Here is a 15,706-nt window from a genome sequence, read left to right on the forward strand (position 1 = left end):
TTACCTCACAGTTGGCACCAAATTCAAACTGCGCTGTTGTGATTGTCGGGACCTGAATACTTGCAGATGCAGGTCCACCGCCGCCTCCATGGCCGCTGCCGAACTCTGCCGCCAAGGGGACAGACTGGGACTGAACCAGGCAAGGTCTAGGTCCTCAGCGCTGCTCGGTGCCACAGCCATAACCCGCCGCGTAGGACGCAGCCAAAGTCCCTCTGGATCCGGGCCCCCTTCCCAGGCCAGAAGGGGAACGGTGCAAAGTAGCAGGGCCAGTGACCGCACTAGCACACTGGCTCTTGCTACATTGGCAATCAGGTTGATTGGGGGGGGGGGGGAGAGGCAATCAGATATGGAGGAAGGTGCCAGTGAGAGAGCTACGTTCCCACATCACTGGTCATACCTCCTGCAGTAGCAGAAAGAGGCCCTCAATAAATTTCAGCTCCAGTCATATGCGTAGTTGCGTACCTTAATCTGGCACTGGGCATTAGCATAACGTCACAGACATAGCTGCAGCAAACGACATGAGGAAGGCCGCAACTGCATTCAATATTTTAGCACTGATAGGTGTAACCTGAAAAAAAGACAGTGATGTTTTTCAGTTTTAAATATGAGTAAAGATATTGACACTACAAACAGTAATCATACAGCTTTTATTCACAGGGCTGATATGATGCAGGTTTGTTACCTCTATACTCAGGCAAAATGTCAGACTTTAGGGCCTTGCATTGAATTAATGTAATTTCAACTTATTTCCCTAATGTGCGGACAGCCTGCAGACTGATACCAAAACAATAATGCAGGTGTATCATTCATGACACATACAATTCAGCTCATATATTAAATTACATCATCATATTTAAATTATGCCATCATTTTACTTCTAGAATATATGGCCCAGATTTATCAAGCCTTGGAAAGTGATAAATAGCACAGTGATAAAAGTATCAGCCAATCAGCTCCTGTCATTTTTCAAACACAGCCTCTAACATGACAGTTAAGGTGCCCATACACTAGTGAGATTTTGCCTTATTTCATCTGATTCCGACGTTTTGGGCTGATAAATTGGATGAAAACGGGCAAATCGCATGTGCTTTACCTCTGATCCGATGTGCGGTCCCATGAGCATCGTATTGGAGCGCCTAGATCGGAAGAACACTATACATATCTCTATAGGCATGGCTGGGATCACATACGATACATCGTATGCAAAAGGACCACATACAATGTATTATATACGATCCAGCCGCCTGGAAAGCTGCCGGGCGGTTCAAGGGAAATGTTATGCTAGAAGTCGCATAAGTGTATGGCCACCTTTAGGAGCTGATTGGCTGGCACTTTATAACTGTGCTATTTATCACTCTACAAGGCTTGACAAATGGGGGCCATAGTATGCATAATAATAAAAACACCTGTCAACAGCGAGCTCCTGAACTCCATCACATTTTCACCTGAAGCGCTAATGATACGTAATAAAAGAAAATGTCAGACATATATCTTATCCGGCACATAGCACCGTGACCAGATAAGAGCTTCAGTAATAGTGGGGCGGGGCCTGGCAGTCTCTGACAATTATGTTACAGCGTGTGCTTATTTTCTTCTCAATGATGCTAATAATGCGCGTGCACATCAACGCCACGCCCACCCACCGCGTCACGTGCAGCTGTTGAGCAGCAGCGAGGGCACGAGGCCATCCTCCGGTACGTCACGCGGGTGGGAGGGCGGAAGGGTCACAGCCAGGCTGCGTAGTTGGCACGCGAGATGATGGCGTCTCGAGCGCTTGGGGGATCTCGCACCTGGGCGCTTGCGCTGTGCACACGGGGAGCTGCCCCCCTAAAGCCCAAAGTCACCATGCACCTCCCAGGTGAGAGCGACTCACCCATGTCCTTGAACAGCACCCACACGAGAGTGGTACATCCTTCCCTATCCTGTGCAGGCTCTATTACCATACCCTTACAATAGAGTAACTACAGTACAGTCAGTATATACAGTACTTATGTTGTATAAGTGATAGTACTCCTTTAAAAAACAAAACAAAAAAACCCACAGTATCTGTTTCATTAACAGACTCCTTGACACAACAGCTCTATATTTAATATATGAATATATGTATGTGTGTATGTATATATATATATATATATATATATATATAAACGCTAGTCATGAATATTAGTGTTGTGAGCTGATTCCACTGCAGAATTCACAATGCTTAATTTCATGATTATGTTATAATGGTATGTCGCTATTTATCTTTTGCCTTTTTTTTATAGGTATACCAACACTTTCAGTTCCTATCAGTCGTGGCAGTATATGTTTGTATTGATAGTGTTGCCTGTACTGTATGTTTTCTGTACCTGCTGGAGAGTAAAAAACTAGCAGTAATAGGTATCTGGTTGGGATCCCAGCAGTCAAAAGATTTACAGTAGGCTGCAGTAAGGGAGGGTTAGGGGGTGAGAGGTAGCTTGCTTCCCAGTGGTGCAAGTAGAAAAAAATGTCTTACGGGTACTGTGTGCGCGTGCCATAAAATGGGTGTGGCCAAATGCCACATGGGGCATGATACACATATGACCCCAATAGTGCCAGATACACGTTGCCCTACATTGCCCCACAGTGCCAGATATACATTGCCCCACAGTGCCAGATATACATTGCCCCACAGTGCCAGATATACATTGGCCCACAGTGCCAGATACACACTGCTTTACAGTGCCAGATACACATTGCCCCACAGTGCCAGATATACATTGTTTCACAGTGCCAGATATACATTGCCCCACAGTGCCAGATACACAAATGCCCCCAGAGTGCCAGATACACATTGCTTCACAGTGCCAGATACACATTGCTTCACAGTGCCAGATACACATTGCCCCACAGTGCCAGATACACAAATGCCCCCACTGTGTCAGATATACATTGCCCCCCAGTGCCAGATACAGAAATGCACCCACAGTGCCAGATATGCCCCCAGTGCCAGATACAGAAATGCCCCCAGTGCCAGATACACGTCCCCCCAGTGCCAGATACACGTCCCCCCAGTGCCAGATATGCCCTCAGTGTCAGATATGCCCCAGTGCCAGATACACGTCCCCCCATTGCCAGATATGCCCCCAGTGCCAGATATGCCCTCAGTGCTAGATATGCCCTCAGTGTCAGATATGCCCCAGTGCCAGATACACATGTCCCCCCATTGCCAGATATGCCCCCAGTACTAGATATACATGCCCCCCAGTGTCAGATACACATATTCCCGCAGTGCCACATATGCCCCCAGTGCCAGATACACATGTCCCCGCAGTGCCACATGTCCCCAGTGCCAGATACACATGTCCCCCCTTTGCCAGATATGCCCCCATTGCCAGATATGCCCCCAGTGCCAGGTATACATGCCCCCATTGGCAGGTATGCCCCCAATGCCAGGTATACATGCCCCCATTGCCAGATATACATGCCCCCAGTGCCAGGTATGCCCCCCCTGCTCACCGCTGCTGTCTTGTGTGTGAGGGGAGGAGAGCGCAGCCTGCGCCTCTCCTTCCCCTCAGTGTCCGACGGGTGCGGGTGTGTGGGTGCCTGTTCAATTCAGCGCCGATCCGTGAGCCAATCAAAGCTCGCGGTCCGGAAGCCTTGACTGCCGGTCCGCGAGCTCTGATTGGCTCACAGGCGGCGCTGAATTAAACAAAGACACTGAGGGGCAGGAGAGGCGCAGGCTGTGCTCTCCTCCCCTCACATCAGCGGCGGTGAGCAGCAGAGGGAGGGACAGGGAGCGGCGAGGTGCGGCGGCCCGTCGGTGTGCGTGCGGCGTACCCACGGCTAAATTCTTAAGGGTACGCCGTACCCACCCGTACCCGCACACTTGCACCACTGTTGCTTCCCCACCCCTGTGGGGATTCTAAACAGTAGCATGCCGCTGTCGTATGGATGGCCATCGGTGTGTTTGCCATCGATGGTTGCTATCAATGGTCATTAACTATGCTATGGGAGGCCATCGATTGTTTCACTCATTGATGCATATCTCCCAACTGCCCCGATTTTTTCAGTAGGCCACGCCGCCTTTTGGCAGCGCACTGCTACGCTGTGTCAGGAAGAGTCCCTGCTTCGAGCCTCCATATGTTGGGAGGTATGATTGATGGTCCTCCCTGTTATTTCAGTGAATGACCTGCGGGCCAATCACTGCACAGGGGTGGGGTGTTGGTGGTGGAGCTATGCCCCGAGTCCCGACACCTTGTAAAATAAAAACAATATATATGTTTATGCTGTGCCATCGATGAAGGGAAACCATCTGATTCTCTCCCATTGATGACAAAAGCATTCAACATCGGCCATAAACCATAGATGGTTAGGAATCATCCCTACGCTGTCAGTATTCTGACGGCCAGCAACCCACCCGCCGGCATTTCAGCACCAACCCCTGTAATATATGACAGGGAATTGTCTGGGGCTTCTACTTCCACAGCAACTGGAGTTCTGAACTGTTTGTACCCCTGATATACAGTAATCACTCTGAGGCAGTGTTTTTCAACCACTGTGCCGTGGCACACTAGTGTGCCCTGAGCAGTCTCCAGGTGTGCCGCCATAGAAGCGGATACGGTCGTTAGGTCGAGACATCTTAGGTTGACAGTCATTAGGTCGACATGGTCATTAGGTCAAAAGGTCGACATGATGAGTTTTAAAAATAAAATAATTTTTGGGATTTTTCCATACTTGACGATCCACGTGTACTACGATTGTAACAGTAACCTGCACTAATTGGGGTTCCCTGTCACTTTACAAAGAAAACGACACCAAAAAAAAGTCCAAAAACTCATGTCGACCTTTTCACCGGTCAACCTAATGCCCATGTCGACCTTCAGTGGTCGACCTAATGACTGTCAACCTAAGTTGAGTCGACCCATACCCATAGGAGCAGAGCCAGGCCCGTCACTGTTTTGCCGCTACTGAGGCCCTGGAACGATCAATACTGGTTGGTTTAGTGGTTGCAGAGCCAGTTCTGATTTTGGGCTCGGGCAGTGTTGGGCTCTTCTGGCTTTCTCAGATGCGTCTCAGGCGTTACCTATGGAGAAGCTGCAACATGACATCCTAGGACACACAACTGCACCATGCATCAGCATTATATTTGAATGTGCCTTGGCAATATTTAAATCTTGTTCAGTGTGACGCGAGTTGTAAAAGGTTGAAAATCTCTGTTCCAAGGGGTCAATGTAATTTCTCATACGTCCTAGAGGATGCTGGGGACTCCAAAAGGACCATGGGGTATAGACGGATCCGCATGAGCCTGGGCACACTATAAAGACTTAAACTGGGTGTGAACTGGCTCCTCCCTCTATGCCCCTCCTCCAGACCTCAGTTAGACTTTGTGCCCAGGAGTGATGGGTCACACACTAGGGGAGCTCTCCTGAGTTTCCCTAAAGACTTTATTGTTAGGTTTTTTATTTTCTGGCAGACCTGCTGGCTACAGGCTCCCTGCATCTCGTGGGAGTGAGGGGAGAGAAGCAGGACCCACTTCTTCTTAGTTTAAAGGCTCTGCTTCTCGGCTACTGGACACCATTAGCTCCAGAGGGTTCGATCACTTGGTGCGCCTAGCTGCTTGTTCCCGGAGCCACGCCGTCAATCCCCTCACGAAAGCCAGAAGAAAGAAGCCGGGTGAGTATTGGAAGAACAGAAGACTTCAGTGACGGCAGAAGACTTCAGTAACGGAGGTAACAGCAGCAGTAGGGCTGCGCTCCATGCTCCCACACACCAACGTCTCTGGCAGGGCGCTGGGGGGGAGCGCCCTGGGGGCATGTTGCTGACGGTCTATAATGCTGGCGGGGGACATATTACGGTGCCTGGGCATGGTGTATGTTCACCCCGCCAGCGTATCGCAGGGGGGAGAGACAGCGGTAGCGCTGCACTCCCGGCTCCCGCGCTTTCCATCACCTGCAGGGTGCAGGGCGCTGGGGGGGGAAGCGCCCTGGTCAGCATATAATGAAATCAGTAATATCATTGGCGGGGGGACATACTTCGGTGCACCCCCGCCAGTGCGCCGTGAACGGGAGGGAGCAGCAGCGGTAGCGCTGCGCTCCCGGCTCCCCCACTCCACCGGGCCTGCAGGGCGCTGGGGGGGAGCGCCCTGGGTAACATTTAAAAAATTTAATCACTGACGGGGGGACATGCTTCGGCGCCCGCCCCGCCAGTGCGCCGCGAACGGGAGGGAGAGGCAGCAATAGCGCTGCGCTTTCTGCTTCCGCTCCCCGTCGGCCTCCAGGGTGCAGGGCGCTGGGGGGGAGCGCCCTGACCGGCATTGATAAAAGGATCCCGGGCGGGGGAACATACCCGGACACCGGGTGTCTTCGCCCCACCGGGAGACCGCAGCGTGCACACTGCGGTCCATAGCTCCCACACACCAACGGCTTCCGTGGGTGCAGGGCGCAGGAGGGGCGCCCTGGGCTGCGTTGGGACAAAAAGTAAGTTATACAGGGGGTTACCCCCTGTATATAGGGTCCCCAGCTAGTTTTTAGGGAGTTATATATTTATATTTAATTGAGCGGGCTTAAGCGCGCCGGGAGGGGGCGGAGCTTAGCCCTCACAGAGGAGTCAGCGCCATTTTCATCAGGTCCCCACCAGAATTTACTGTATAGTAAGAAGGAGGGGGGGCACAGAGTGTTTAATGCTATATGGGTGTCATATAGCATTATGTTTAATAATGGACGCATAATCCTTGTTGTGATACATAAACTCACTGTTTCCCTGTGTTTTACCCACTATCGGTTAGTCGACATATGTCGACAGGTGTTAGGGCTTTGTCACAAGTTGCTGTGGGGATAACTGTCGGCTTCGCCGACGCTTGGCGGTACTTGATTCAAAAAAATTAAGTATTAGCAGGTTGGTTTTGTGTGCTTGAGAACAAGTCAACGCGCTAGGGGAGACACAGTTGTTGGTGGATGCCCTGTCGGCATCAACGGTTTTTCCGGGGTAGAAAAATTAACAGGCTGTTATTGCCTTGTACCTGTATTGATATATATATATATATATATGTATATATTTATAGGTATATGTGGGGGGGGGGGGGGTGTTATTGAAATTGTATATGTATACTTCCCTCAGACCCCTCAGGGCTCTAAGATTATTATTATTTTTTTGCCCGCTTACTACTCCTTGCTGTCGACATTTACTCAGTTTCTGTCGACCATAGCGTTCCTGGTAGATCCACATCGGGGGCACGTCAGTACATGGTCATACACATTCACAACACATTGCTGGGACCTGACGGGTCTGGACAATCCACTTGCGTATAGGTTATATCTATATGTATATATATGTAGATATATATTTATATATGCATGGTTAAGATATGTGTGTTTTATTGTGTATTACATTATGTATATCCATGAATGCTAAGATAATGGTATTCTTCTCATGTGCTGATCGCTCTGTTGATTAAGCTCTAGATTGGCCGTGACGAGTTGGTTTTCGATCCTCTCAAGGAGTCCGAATATTATTCTCTTCCCGACGCGGAGAGAACATTACGGCAGTCAACTCCTGGTCGACGCAGAGCCCGGTCGCAAAGGATCATACACAGGAAGCTAAGTGATATTTTATTTCTATACTTTAGCCTTATTTGCATTGCATGCACATGAGGGAGGGTTGTATTCGGGTAGGCATCCGATAGAATTACCCTACCTAGAGTGGGTAAGCTTGCTTATGTTTATTCTACTTTTAACATTGCAGCAGGCTGCCGCGTGACAGCAGGAGGTGTAGCCGGGAAAATGCTGAGGTTGTCTCCGAGAGATACTCGGGGGAGGTATACAGCTGTTTGGTGAGCTCTCTGTTCAGTCACTCTCGGCGGATACACCTGGTAAGTCTACCTGCGTGAGTTAGCCTCCTTCACAACGGTTGGTGACGCATTCTTTTGTGGGATGCAGTCGTTTTAACCGGTTCGATGCCGTTCTTTTTTCCTTTTCTGTGCAGCCAGTGGAAGGTTGGAAGGTAAGAGTTCTGCAGCCTTGGTAGGTTCGCAGAAGTGGATGTCGTTTTCTGTTTCCAACACATCCACCACTTGTCGCTGAATCTATCTGGCTAGTTCCCACTCCGGAGAGCGCTAGTCTAATAATTTCAGTTAGTCCAGGAAGGGACTAAGACTTGTGAGTTACTTATAGAATCAAAAGGGGGAGCATTCTGAGTTACGGTTGTTCCCCTTACTGTTTTTTCGAATGGATCTTGCCGTTCCCCTCTGGTTGGGGAGGTAGTACGCTACGTCATACAGAGGTGCGTCAGGTTCAGGACATTGTCCGGTTGTCCCTGTATAAAGGTGCAAATCGTTGTTTCTCTCTGACTGTTCTGCGACACAGGGATTGGCTGTTGTTCCCACCGACACAGTTGTCGGAGGGGGGTTTCAGAGTAGATACTGCCCGGTTAATGTTCGGGGTTTTTTTCTGTGGAAAGAGGTCTGAGGATACATAGTTGGATCAGCTTTGCTGGGACACTTCATCAATATGTTCTGTTACTAAAACAGATGGGTGCGGCCTACGAGGCTTGTTTTGGTGAGCACGTCTACTGCCAGAGTGGCTTTCAAGGGGCCACTTGAAATTGTGGTCCGCGTTTCACCTGCACATGTACCGGAATATAATCCTAAAGGCCAGGACATCACTCCTGTGGTGTCTGCTCGGTTCTCTCCTTCTAGAGGGATGAAGGTTCGGGATCCAAGGTTAGATCCTGGTATCCGTGCATAACGATCTCCGAGGCTGGAGAGCAGGCCTTGCAAGGGACGTATTTCCAGAGGTTAAGGTTAAGTTGGGTTGCTTGTCTGCAATAAGCTTTCTTGATTTAAAATATATTTTCGACGAACGTATTCTTCGTGTTCGGCCCATGTTAGTTCTGCCAGACCACTTATCAGCAATGGCGTGAGTAAGCCGCTATGACGGAGCAAGGAGCAAAGCGGCAATGGCAGAAGATGCACAGTTTTGCCGTGGGGCAAAAAGTCTGGTAGTATTCGTTCCGGTGGTTGGCGAAGTAGTAATAGATTTCCCCTGCTGACGCGATCTCCATCCGCGGAAAAATTCAGTCATCGTCGAGAAGTTTTCACAGACGTGACAACTTTTGTGGAGGGTCGCAATTGGTCATGTTGGTGTCTCGCTTCAACGAGAGGCCTCAGGCAAGGGACACCCTCGTGACACCATGGGTGTTTTTAGTCGGTCTATGTGGCCTCTCCTATTTCACTTTTTCGGAAGGTGATAAACGTAAGAAGAATATAGGTTCAGGCGATCCTCTCGGTTCTGATTTAGCCAAGGAGGTTTTGCTATCCAGTTTTTCATGATTTGCTCATGGGAGGTTACTGCCCTCTTCCTTTACGTGAGGAACTGTTACAACTAGATCAGGGAGTGTGTCAAGACTTACCGTGACTGCGTCTGACGACGTAGCGGTTGAATGCCATATTTCTGCTAGGTCGTTCTTTTCCATACTTACAAGCCATTGTGGATGCAGGCCTACAGTTAGGCTCCATTTCGGGGCAGTATGGCCTTATTATTTTCTAAAAAAAAAAAAAACTCTATTGGAAAGTGGTCATGCTATTGGCTTTGGCGTCCGTAAGGTGGGTGTCGGACGTGGTGGGTTTGTCCAGGTAGACTGAGAGGACTTGTGAACTCGGATTGTAGTTCTACCAAAGAGTGGTTTCTGGGTTTCGCAGAAAACAGTCTATTTTTGATGCCGGTGGTTTCTTCGGCATTAGCTGATTCAAAGTCTTTCGGTGTTACCGGGGATTTGAATATTTGGGTTGCCAATTTGGCTCAGTTTGGAGAAATAGAGGCTCTGTTTCTCCGGTATGCTCCCAACATGCTTGGGGCGACTGCAGTATGCTGTCTGTTACACGCTGAATCTGTGATACGATTTGGCATGTTGTTCGATGGTTGGATTGCCGTGACCGAAGTCGGTGGAAGCCCATTCTAATGGAAAGATGGGCTCTTCTTGGGCGGATGCCCGAGGAGTCTAGGTGGTTCAACTTTGCCGAGCGGATTAATTGTTGGGGGACCTTTTTTGTTTGCTCATTCGGTGCTGCAGAGTCGTCCGCACTCTCCCGCCCGTTTTGGAGCTTTGGTATAAACCCCATGGTCCTTTTGGGGTCCCCAGCATCCTCTGGGACGTATGAGAAAATAGGATTTTGGTACCTACCGGTAAATCCTTTTCTCTTAGTCCGTAGAGGATGCTGGGCGCCCGTCCCAGTGCGTACAGTGTCTGCAGTTAGTGTTTTTGGTTACACCCTGGTGGTGTGTCTTCTCTGTCAGGCGGTTGCTACCATTTTTTTCATGCCATGGCATGCGGGGTCTTATTTTTGCTTATGTGGACACACGGTTTGTGTTGCATATTCTCTCAGCATATGGCTGTGTTTTGTTCATGCTATGGGCTGGTATTCTACTGAATGCCACGTTCTATGGTGTGTTTGAGGTGTGAGCTGGTAGGACACTCACCGTGTTTATAACAATAAATTCTTTCCTCGAAATGTCCATCTCTCCTGGGCACAGTTTTCTAACTGAGGTCTGGAGGAGGGGCGTAGAGGGAGGAGCCAGTTCACACCCAGTTTAAGTCTTTATAGTGTGCCCAAGCTCCTGCGGATCCGTCTATACCCCATGGTCCTTTTGGAGTCCCCAGCATCCTCTACGGACTAAGAGAAAAGGATTTACCGGTAGGTACCAAAATCCTATTTAATACCCCTTTCAGACTAGCAAAACTTTCCTGGGTTATTGCACGTGAACACGTATCAACCCGGGATTTCTCTGGCTGGGTCCACAGGATTATCCACAGGATAACATTGGGATATTGTCGAGCGACAGCGAAAATGGCACCAACACGGTCACGAGCTTTCTGGCCTCCCAGGATGCATTGGGGCCTCCACTATATAGTCCCGCCCACTGACTCAGTCAGATCAGTTTTTTGGCTTGGTGCGGCAGGAAGCCGCATGGTCACAGGGCTGCTGTGAAAGCAGCCTCAAGTTTTCATTACTTTATTTTTATAGACTTACTGTTTTGGTTTGAGCGACTTCTCTTAACAGCGTCTTAAACGTGTATTAGAAAGAGTCGCTCCAACAACTCCCCACCGGGTCGCAACAACGCTTACCTTCGCGGTACAGTGCTGTCTCGACGGGCGTCTGTGTCGGATGTTCTAGCAGGTCCAGCAGACGTTACCAGGCTGTGGCCGGAGCATGGGGAGACAGTGAGTATATGGACTTCCTCTTACTAGAGGGGTCAGGACACAGCTACGCTGATTTGGTGGAGACTACAAACAGCGTGTTGATGCGCCGAACATCTCGAGTGTGACAGCGCTACGCTCCGGGGATCATAGGCGCCAGGACTAGGTGAGGCCGCGATCCTGGGAGTTTAAGTCAACAGGGGGTTTTAGACGCTCTCCTGGCCGTCCCTCCTCCGAGTTCATGGCCAGTTCCCGCGGGTCTCTCGTTTCATGAACTGAATGACCTCACTTCCGGCTCAGACGCTACCACGAGGGTACTCGGTCGCAGCTTAGACGCTGCGGTTGTGCACACTGGATATAAACCCGCCCAGACCGAGTCGCAGGCCTTTAGTGTCTGCATGCACGTGGAGTCGCTCAGCGTCCGTGTCCGTTGGTGAGCGTCCGTGTCCGTTATCAGTTACCAAGAGCGGCAGTGTACACCAGTAGCGTCTGAATCCACTCAGCGTCTTTCGAGCGTCTTTGCTTGGATATGGAAGTGTGGTGAGTCTCCCTGTATCCCGCTCCCTGGAGGCAGGGTATACAGTACTAAAAATTCCTTCTACTTCTTAGTGTGCACTGTTAATTTTTAGTACCTATTGCATATGAGACCTGTATATTACTGTGTTTTCTGCATGTTATGTTGAAAAAGAACCAGTTAAACAGAAGTACAATTTTCCTACTTATGTATAAGTTATTATGGAGGTTGTATTCTCATATGACAATGTCTAATGCTTTAACATGTGACTGACTGCTAGTATGTGTGCTGACTTTTCTGTGTAATGTCAGTCCTGTTCTGACCCTCAAATCAGGTGCACTGTGGTCAGATTGATTTCACCTCTATATACTGATTATAGGGTGTGGTTCAGTCACAAAATTGTGTAGTCAATATCAGAAAAAATGTCTGTGAGCGGCAAAAGTGATGAGGAGAATTTGTCAAGCACTCCTACAGCCCTAACATGCTTATCTTGTAAGTCAGGGGTAATTGATATGATTCAATTGGTCACTTATGAGGGTTTGTGTGCAAACTGTTTCGCTTTTCAGCGAAGTAAAAAACAGGAGTTAGTTCAACCTCCAGTAGAGCCACCATGGAATATGTTCGCAAAGACTCTGTCTTCAATAGCGGACAGGTTAGCTCCAGTAGCACCACCTCAAGGGTTAGGTTACACTATGAACCCATACATGCAGCTCCCTTCCTATGGTTTGGTTCCAGTAGCCTCTACAAGCAACCAAGGGGTAGGTAAGACTAAGACAGATACGTCTGTATGGCAGACTACACAAGAGGATACATCGGATGATGATGCGGAAACAATAGATTCAACTCCGTATGATGATCAGTCGCAGAGCTTTAGTTCAGATGATGTAGCTGAACTCATTAATGCAGTAAAGGCTGTGCTTTCTCTGGAAGAACCAGCCAAGACAGCGTTAAAAGCAAAAGCACCTGTATTCAAACGAACAAAGTCAGTGAAAGCTGAATTTCCAGCGTCGGAGGATTTGACGGAAATGATGGATGAGTCTTGGGCAGCGCCCGGTAAAAAGTATAAGATTCCTAGGAGATGGGATTCTTATTATCCATTTCCTGCTGGAGATTGTTCGAAGAGAGAAGTTCCTCCAAAAGTAGATGCACATGTTCTGCGACTAGTGCACAAATCTGCTTTGCCACTGTCATCTACCTCTTTGAATGATGTCACAGACAGGAGGGTAGAGAGCCTATTGAAAAATATTTTTTCTCTTGTGGGTGCAGTGGTAAGACCTGCTATGGCTTCGGCCTGGGTAGCAAAGGCAATGGGCGAATGGATAGAGGAACTAGAGAATGACATCCCCTCTCCTACTAGGGAGCAAGAGGATGGTCTTTGCCGTTTAAGACAATCTGCCCAGTATTTAGAAGAAGCAGCCATTGATGTAAGCACTGTTGCTTCTAAAGCTTCAGCCCTGGCAGTAGTCGCTCGCAGAGCAGTCTGGCTACGGACCTGGAAGGCAGATGCGGAGTCCAAGAAGGAATTGGAAGCATTGCCTTTCGTGGGTAATATATTATTTGGAAAACCTTTATCGGATATCCTAGAGTCAGAGGCTGAATCGAAGAAGGTCAGATTTCCGGCTACCTACAACCCTAAGTCCAAGGGTTTAAAATTTCGCTCATTTCGCTGGCAAAGCAAAGCGAAAGGTAAAGAGGAGCCTAAACAACCCCAGTTTAAATCCAGGGGTAGGAAGCAGTGGGCTAGCAAAAAGCCAGCTTCCAAACCTGAACAAAAGCCCTCAGCCTGAAGAGACGGGCCTCCGCCTGGAGGATTCCAGGGTTGGGGGCCGACTCCTGCAATTTGCACACACATGGCAACAGTCAACAACAGATGCCTGGGTGCAGAAGGTAGTATCTCAGGGGTATGGGTTCCCATTCAGGAGGCAGCCTCCTCAAAGATTTTTTTGCACCAGCCCGTCTCGTATAGAGTCGAAGGCCAGTGCCCTGCAAGAAGCAGTCCAAAAATTACTGCAGTCAGGTGTGATTGTCCCAGTACCTCCATCACAAAAGGGACAGGGGTATTACTCCAATCTGTTTCTAATCCAGAAACCAAATGGGTCATATCGACCAATTCTAAATCTGAAGATGTTGAACAATTACATATGGATCCCGAAGTTCCACATGGAGACGTTACGCTCCATAATGTTGGCTATGGAACCGGGAGACTATATGGTATCTCTGGATGTGCGGGATGCTTACCTACATGTGCCTATAGCACTATCACATCAGTGTTACCTCAGGTTTGCCATCCTCAAGGAACACTTCCAGTTCCAAGCTCTGCCCTTCGGGCCGGGAAAATGCTGAGGTTGTCTCCGAGAGATACTCGGGGGAGGTATACTGCTGTTTGGTGAGCTCTCTGTTCAGTCACTCTCGGCGGATACACCTGGTAAGTCTACCTGCGTGAGTTAGCCTCCTTCACAACGGTTGGTGACGCATTCTTTTGTGGGATGCAGTCGTTTTAACCGGTTCGATGCCGTTCTTTTTTCCTTTTCTGTGCAGCCAGTGGAAGGTTGGAAGGTAAGAGTTCTGCAGCCTTGGTAGGTTCGCAGAAGTGGATGTCGTTTTCTGTTTCCAACACATCCACCACTTGTCGCTGAATCTATCTGGCTAGTTCCCACTCCGGAGAGCGCTAGTCTAATAATTTCAGTTAGTCCAGGAAGGGACTAAGACTTGTGAGTTACTTATAGAATCAAAAGGGGGAGCATTCTGAGTTACGGTTGTTCCCCTTACTGTTTTTTCGAATGGATCTTGCCGTTCCCCTCTGGTTGGGGAGGTAGTACGCTACGTCATACAGAGGTGCGTCAGGTTCAGGACATTGTCCGGTTGTCCCTGTATAAAGGTGCAAATCGTTGTTTCTCTCTGACTGTTCTGCGACACAGGGATTGGCTGTTGTTCCCACCGACACAGTTGTCGGAGGGGGGTTTCAGAGTAGATACTGCCCGGTTAATGTTCGGGGTTTTTTTCTGTGGAAAGAGGTCTGAGGATACATAGTTGGATCAGCTTTGCTGGGACACTTCATCAATATGTTCTGTTACTAAAACAGATGGGTGCGGCCTACGAGGCTTGTTTTGGTGAGCACGTCTACTGCCAGAGTGGCTTTCAAGGGGCCACTTGAAATTGTGGTCCGCGTTTCACCTGCACATGTACCGGAATATAATCCTAAAGGCCAGGACATCACTCCTGTGGTGTCTGCTCGGTTCTCTCCTTCTAGAGGGATGAAGGTTCGGGATCCAAGGTTAGATCCTGGTATCCGTGCATAACGATCTCCGAGGCTGGAGAGCAGGCCTTGCAAGGGACGTATTTCCAGAGGTTAAGGTTAAGTTGGGTTGCTTGTCTGCAATAAGCTTTCTTGATTTAAAATATATTTTCGACGAACGTATTCTTCGTGTTCGGCCCATGTTAGTTCTGCCAGACCACTTATCAGCAATGGCGTGAGTAAGCCGCTATGACGGAGCAAGGAGCAAAGCGGCAATGGCAGAAGATGCACAGTTTTGCCGTGGGGCAAAAAGTCTGGTAGTATTCGTTCCGGTGGTTGGCGAAGTAGTAATAGATTTCCCCTGCTGACGCGATCTCCATCCGCGGAAAAATTCAGTCATCGTCGAGAAGTTTTCACAGACGTGACAACTTTTGTGGAGGGTCGCAATTGGTCATGTTGGTGTCTCGCTTCAACGAGAGGCCTCAGGCAAGGGACACCCTCGTGACACCATGGGTGTTTTTAGTCGGTCTATGTGGCCTCTCCTATTTCACTTTTTCGGAAGGTGATAAACGTAAGAAGAATATAGGTTCAGGCGATCCTCTCGGTTCTGATTTAGCCAAGGAGGTTTTGCTATCCAGTTTTTCATGATTTGCTCATGGGAGGTTACTGCCCTCTTCCTTTACGTGAGGAACTGTTACAACTAGATCAGGGAGTGTGTCAAGACTTACCGTGACTGCGTCTGACGACGTAGCGGTTGAATGCCATATTTCTGCTAGGTCGTTCTTTTCCATACTTACAAGCCATTG

General features: G+C 49.0%; 1 protein-coding gene across 1 annotated transcript in view; it reads left to right on the top strand.

The window, feature by feature from the left end:
• Positions 1-1,702: 1,702 nt before the first annotated feature.
• Positions 1,703-15,706, top strand: part of ABHD10 (abhydrolase domain containing 10, depalmitoylase) — an 83,568-nt gene continuing 69,564 nt past the window's right edge. The window contains exon 1 of the mRNA XM_063954779.1: positions 1,703-1,858. Within this exon, the coding sequence (XP_063810849.1) occupies positions 1,756-1,858 (103 nt within the window). The 5' untranslated portion in view covers positions 1,703-1,755. The remainder of the gene's footprint in view (positions 1,859-15,706) is intronic.

This window comes from Pseudophryne corroboree, chromosome 2 (assembly GCF_028390025.1).
Source record: "Pseudophryne corroboree isolate aPseCor3 chromosome 2, aPseCor3.hap2, whole genome shotgun sequence".
NCBI classification, from domain to species: Eukaryota; Metazoa; Chordata; class Amphibia; order Anura; family Myobatrachidae; genus Pseudophryne; species Pseudophryne corroboree.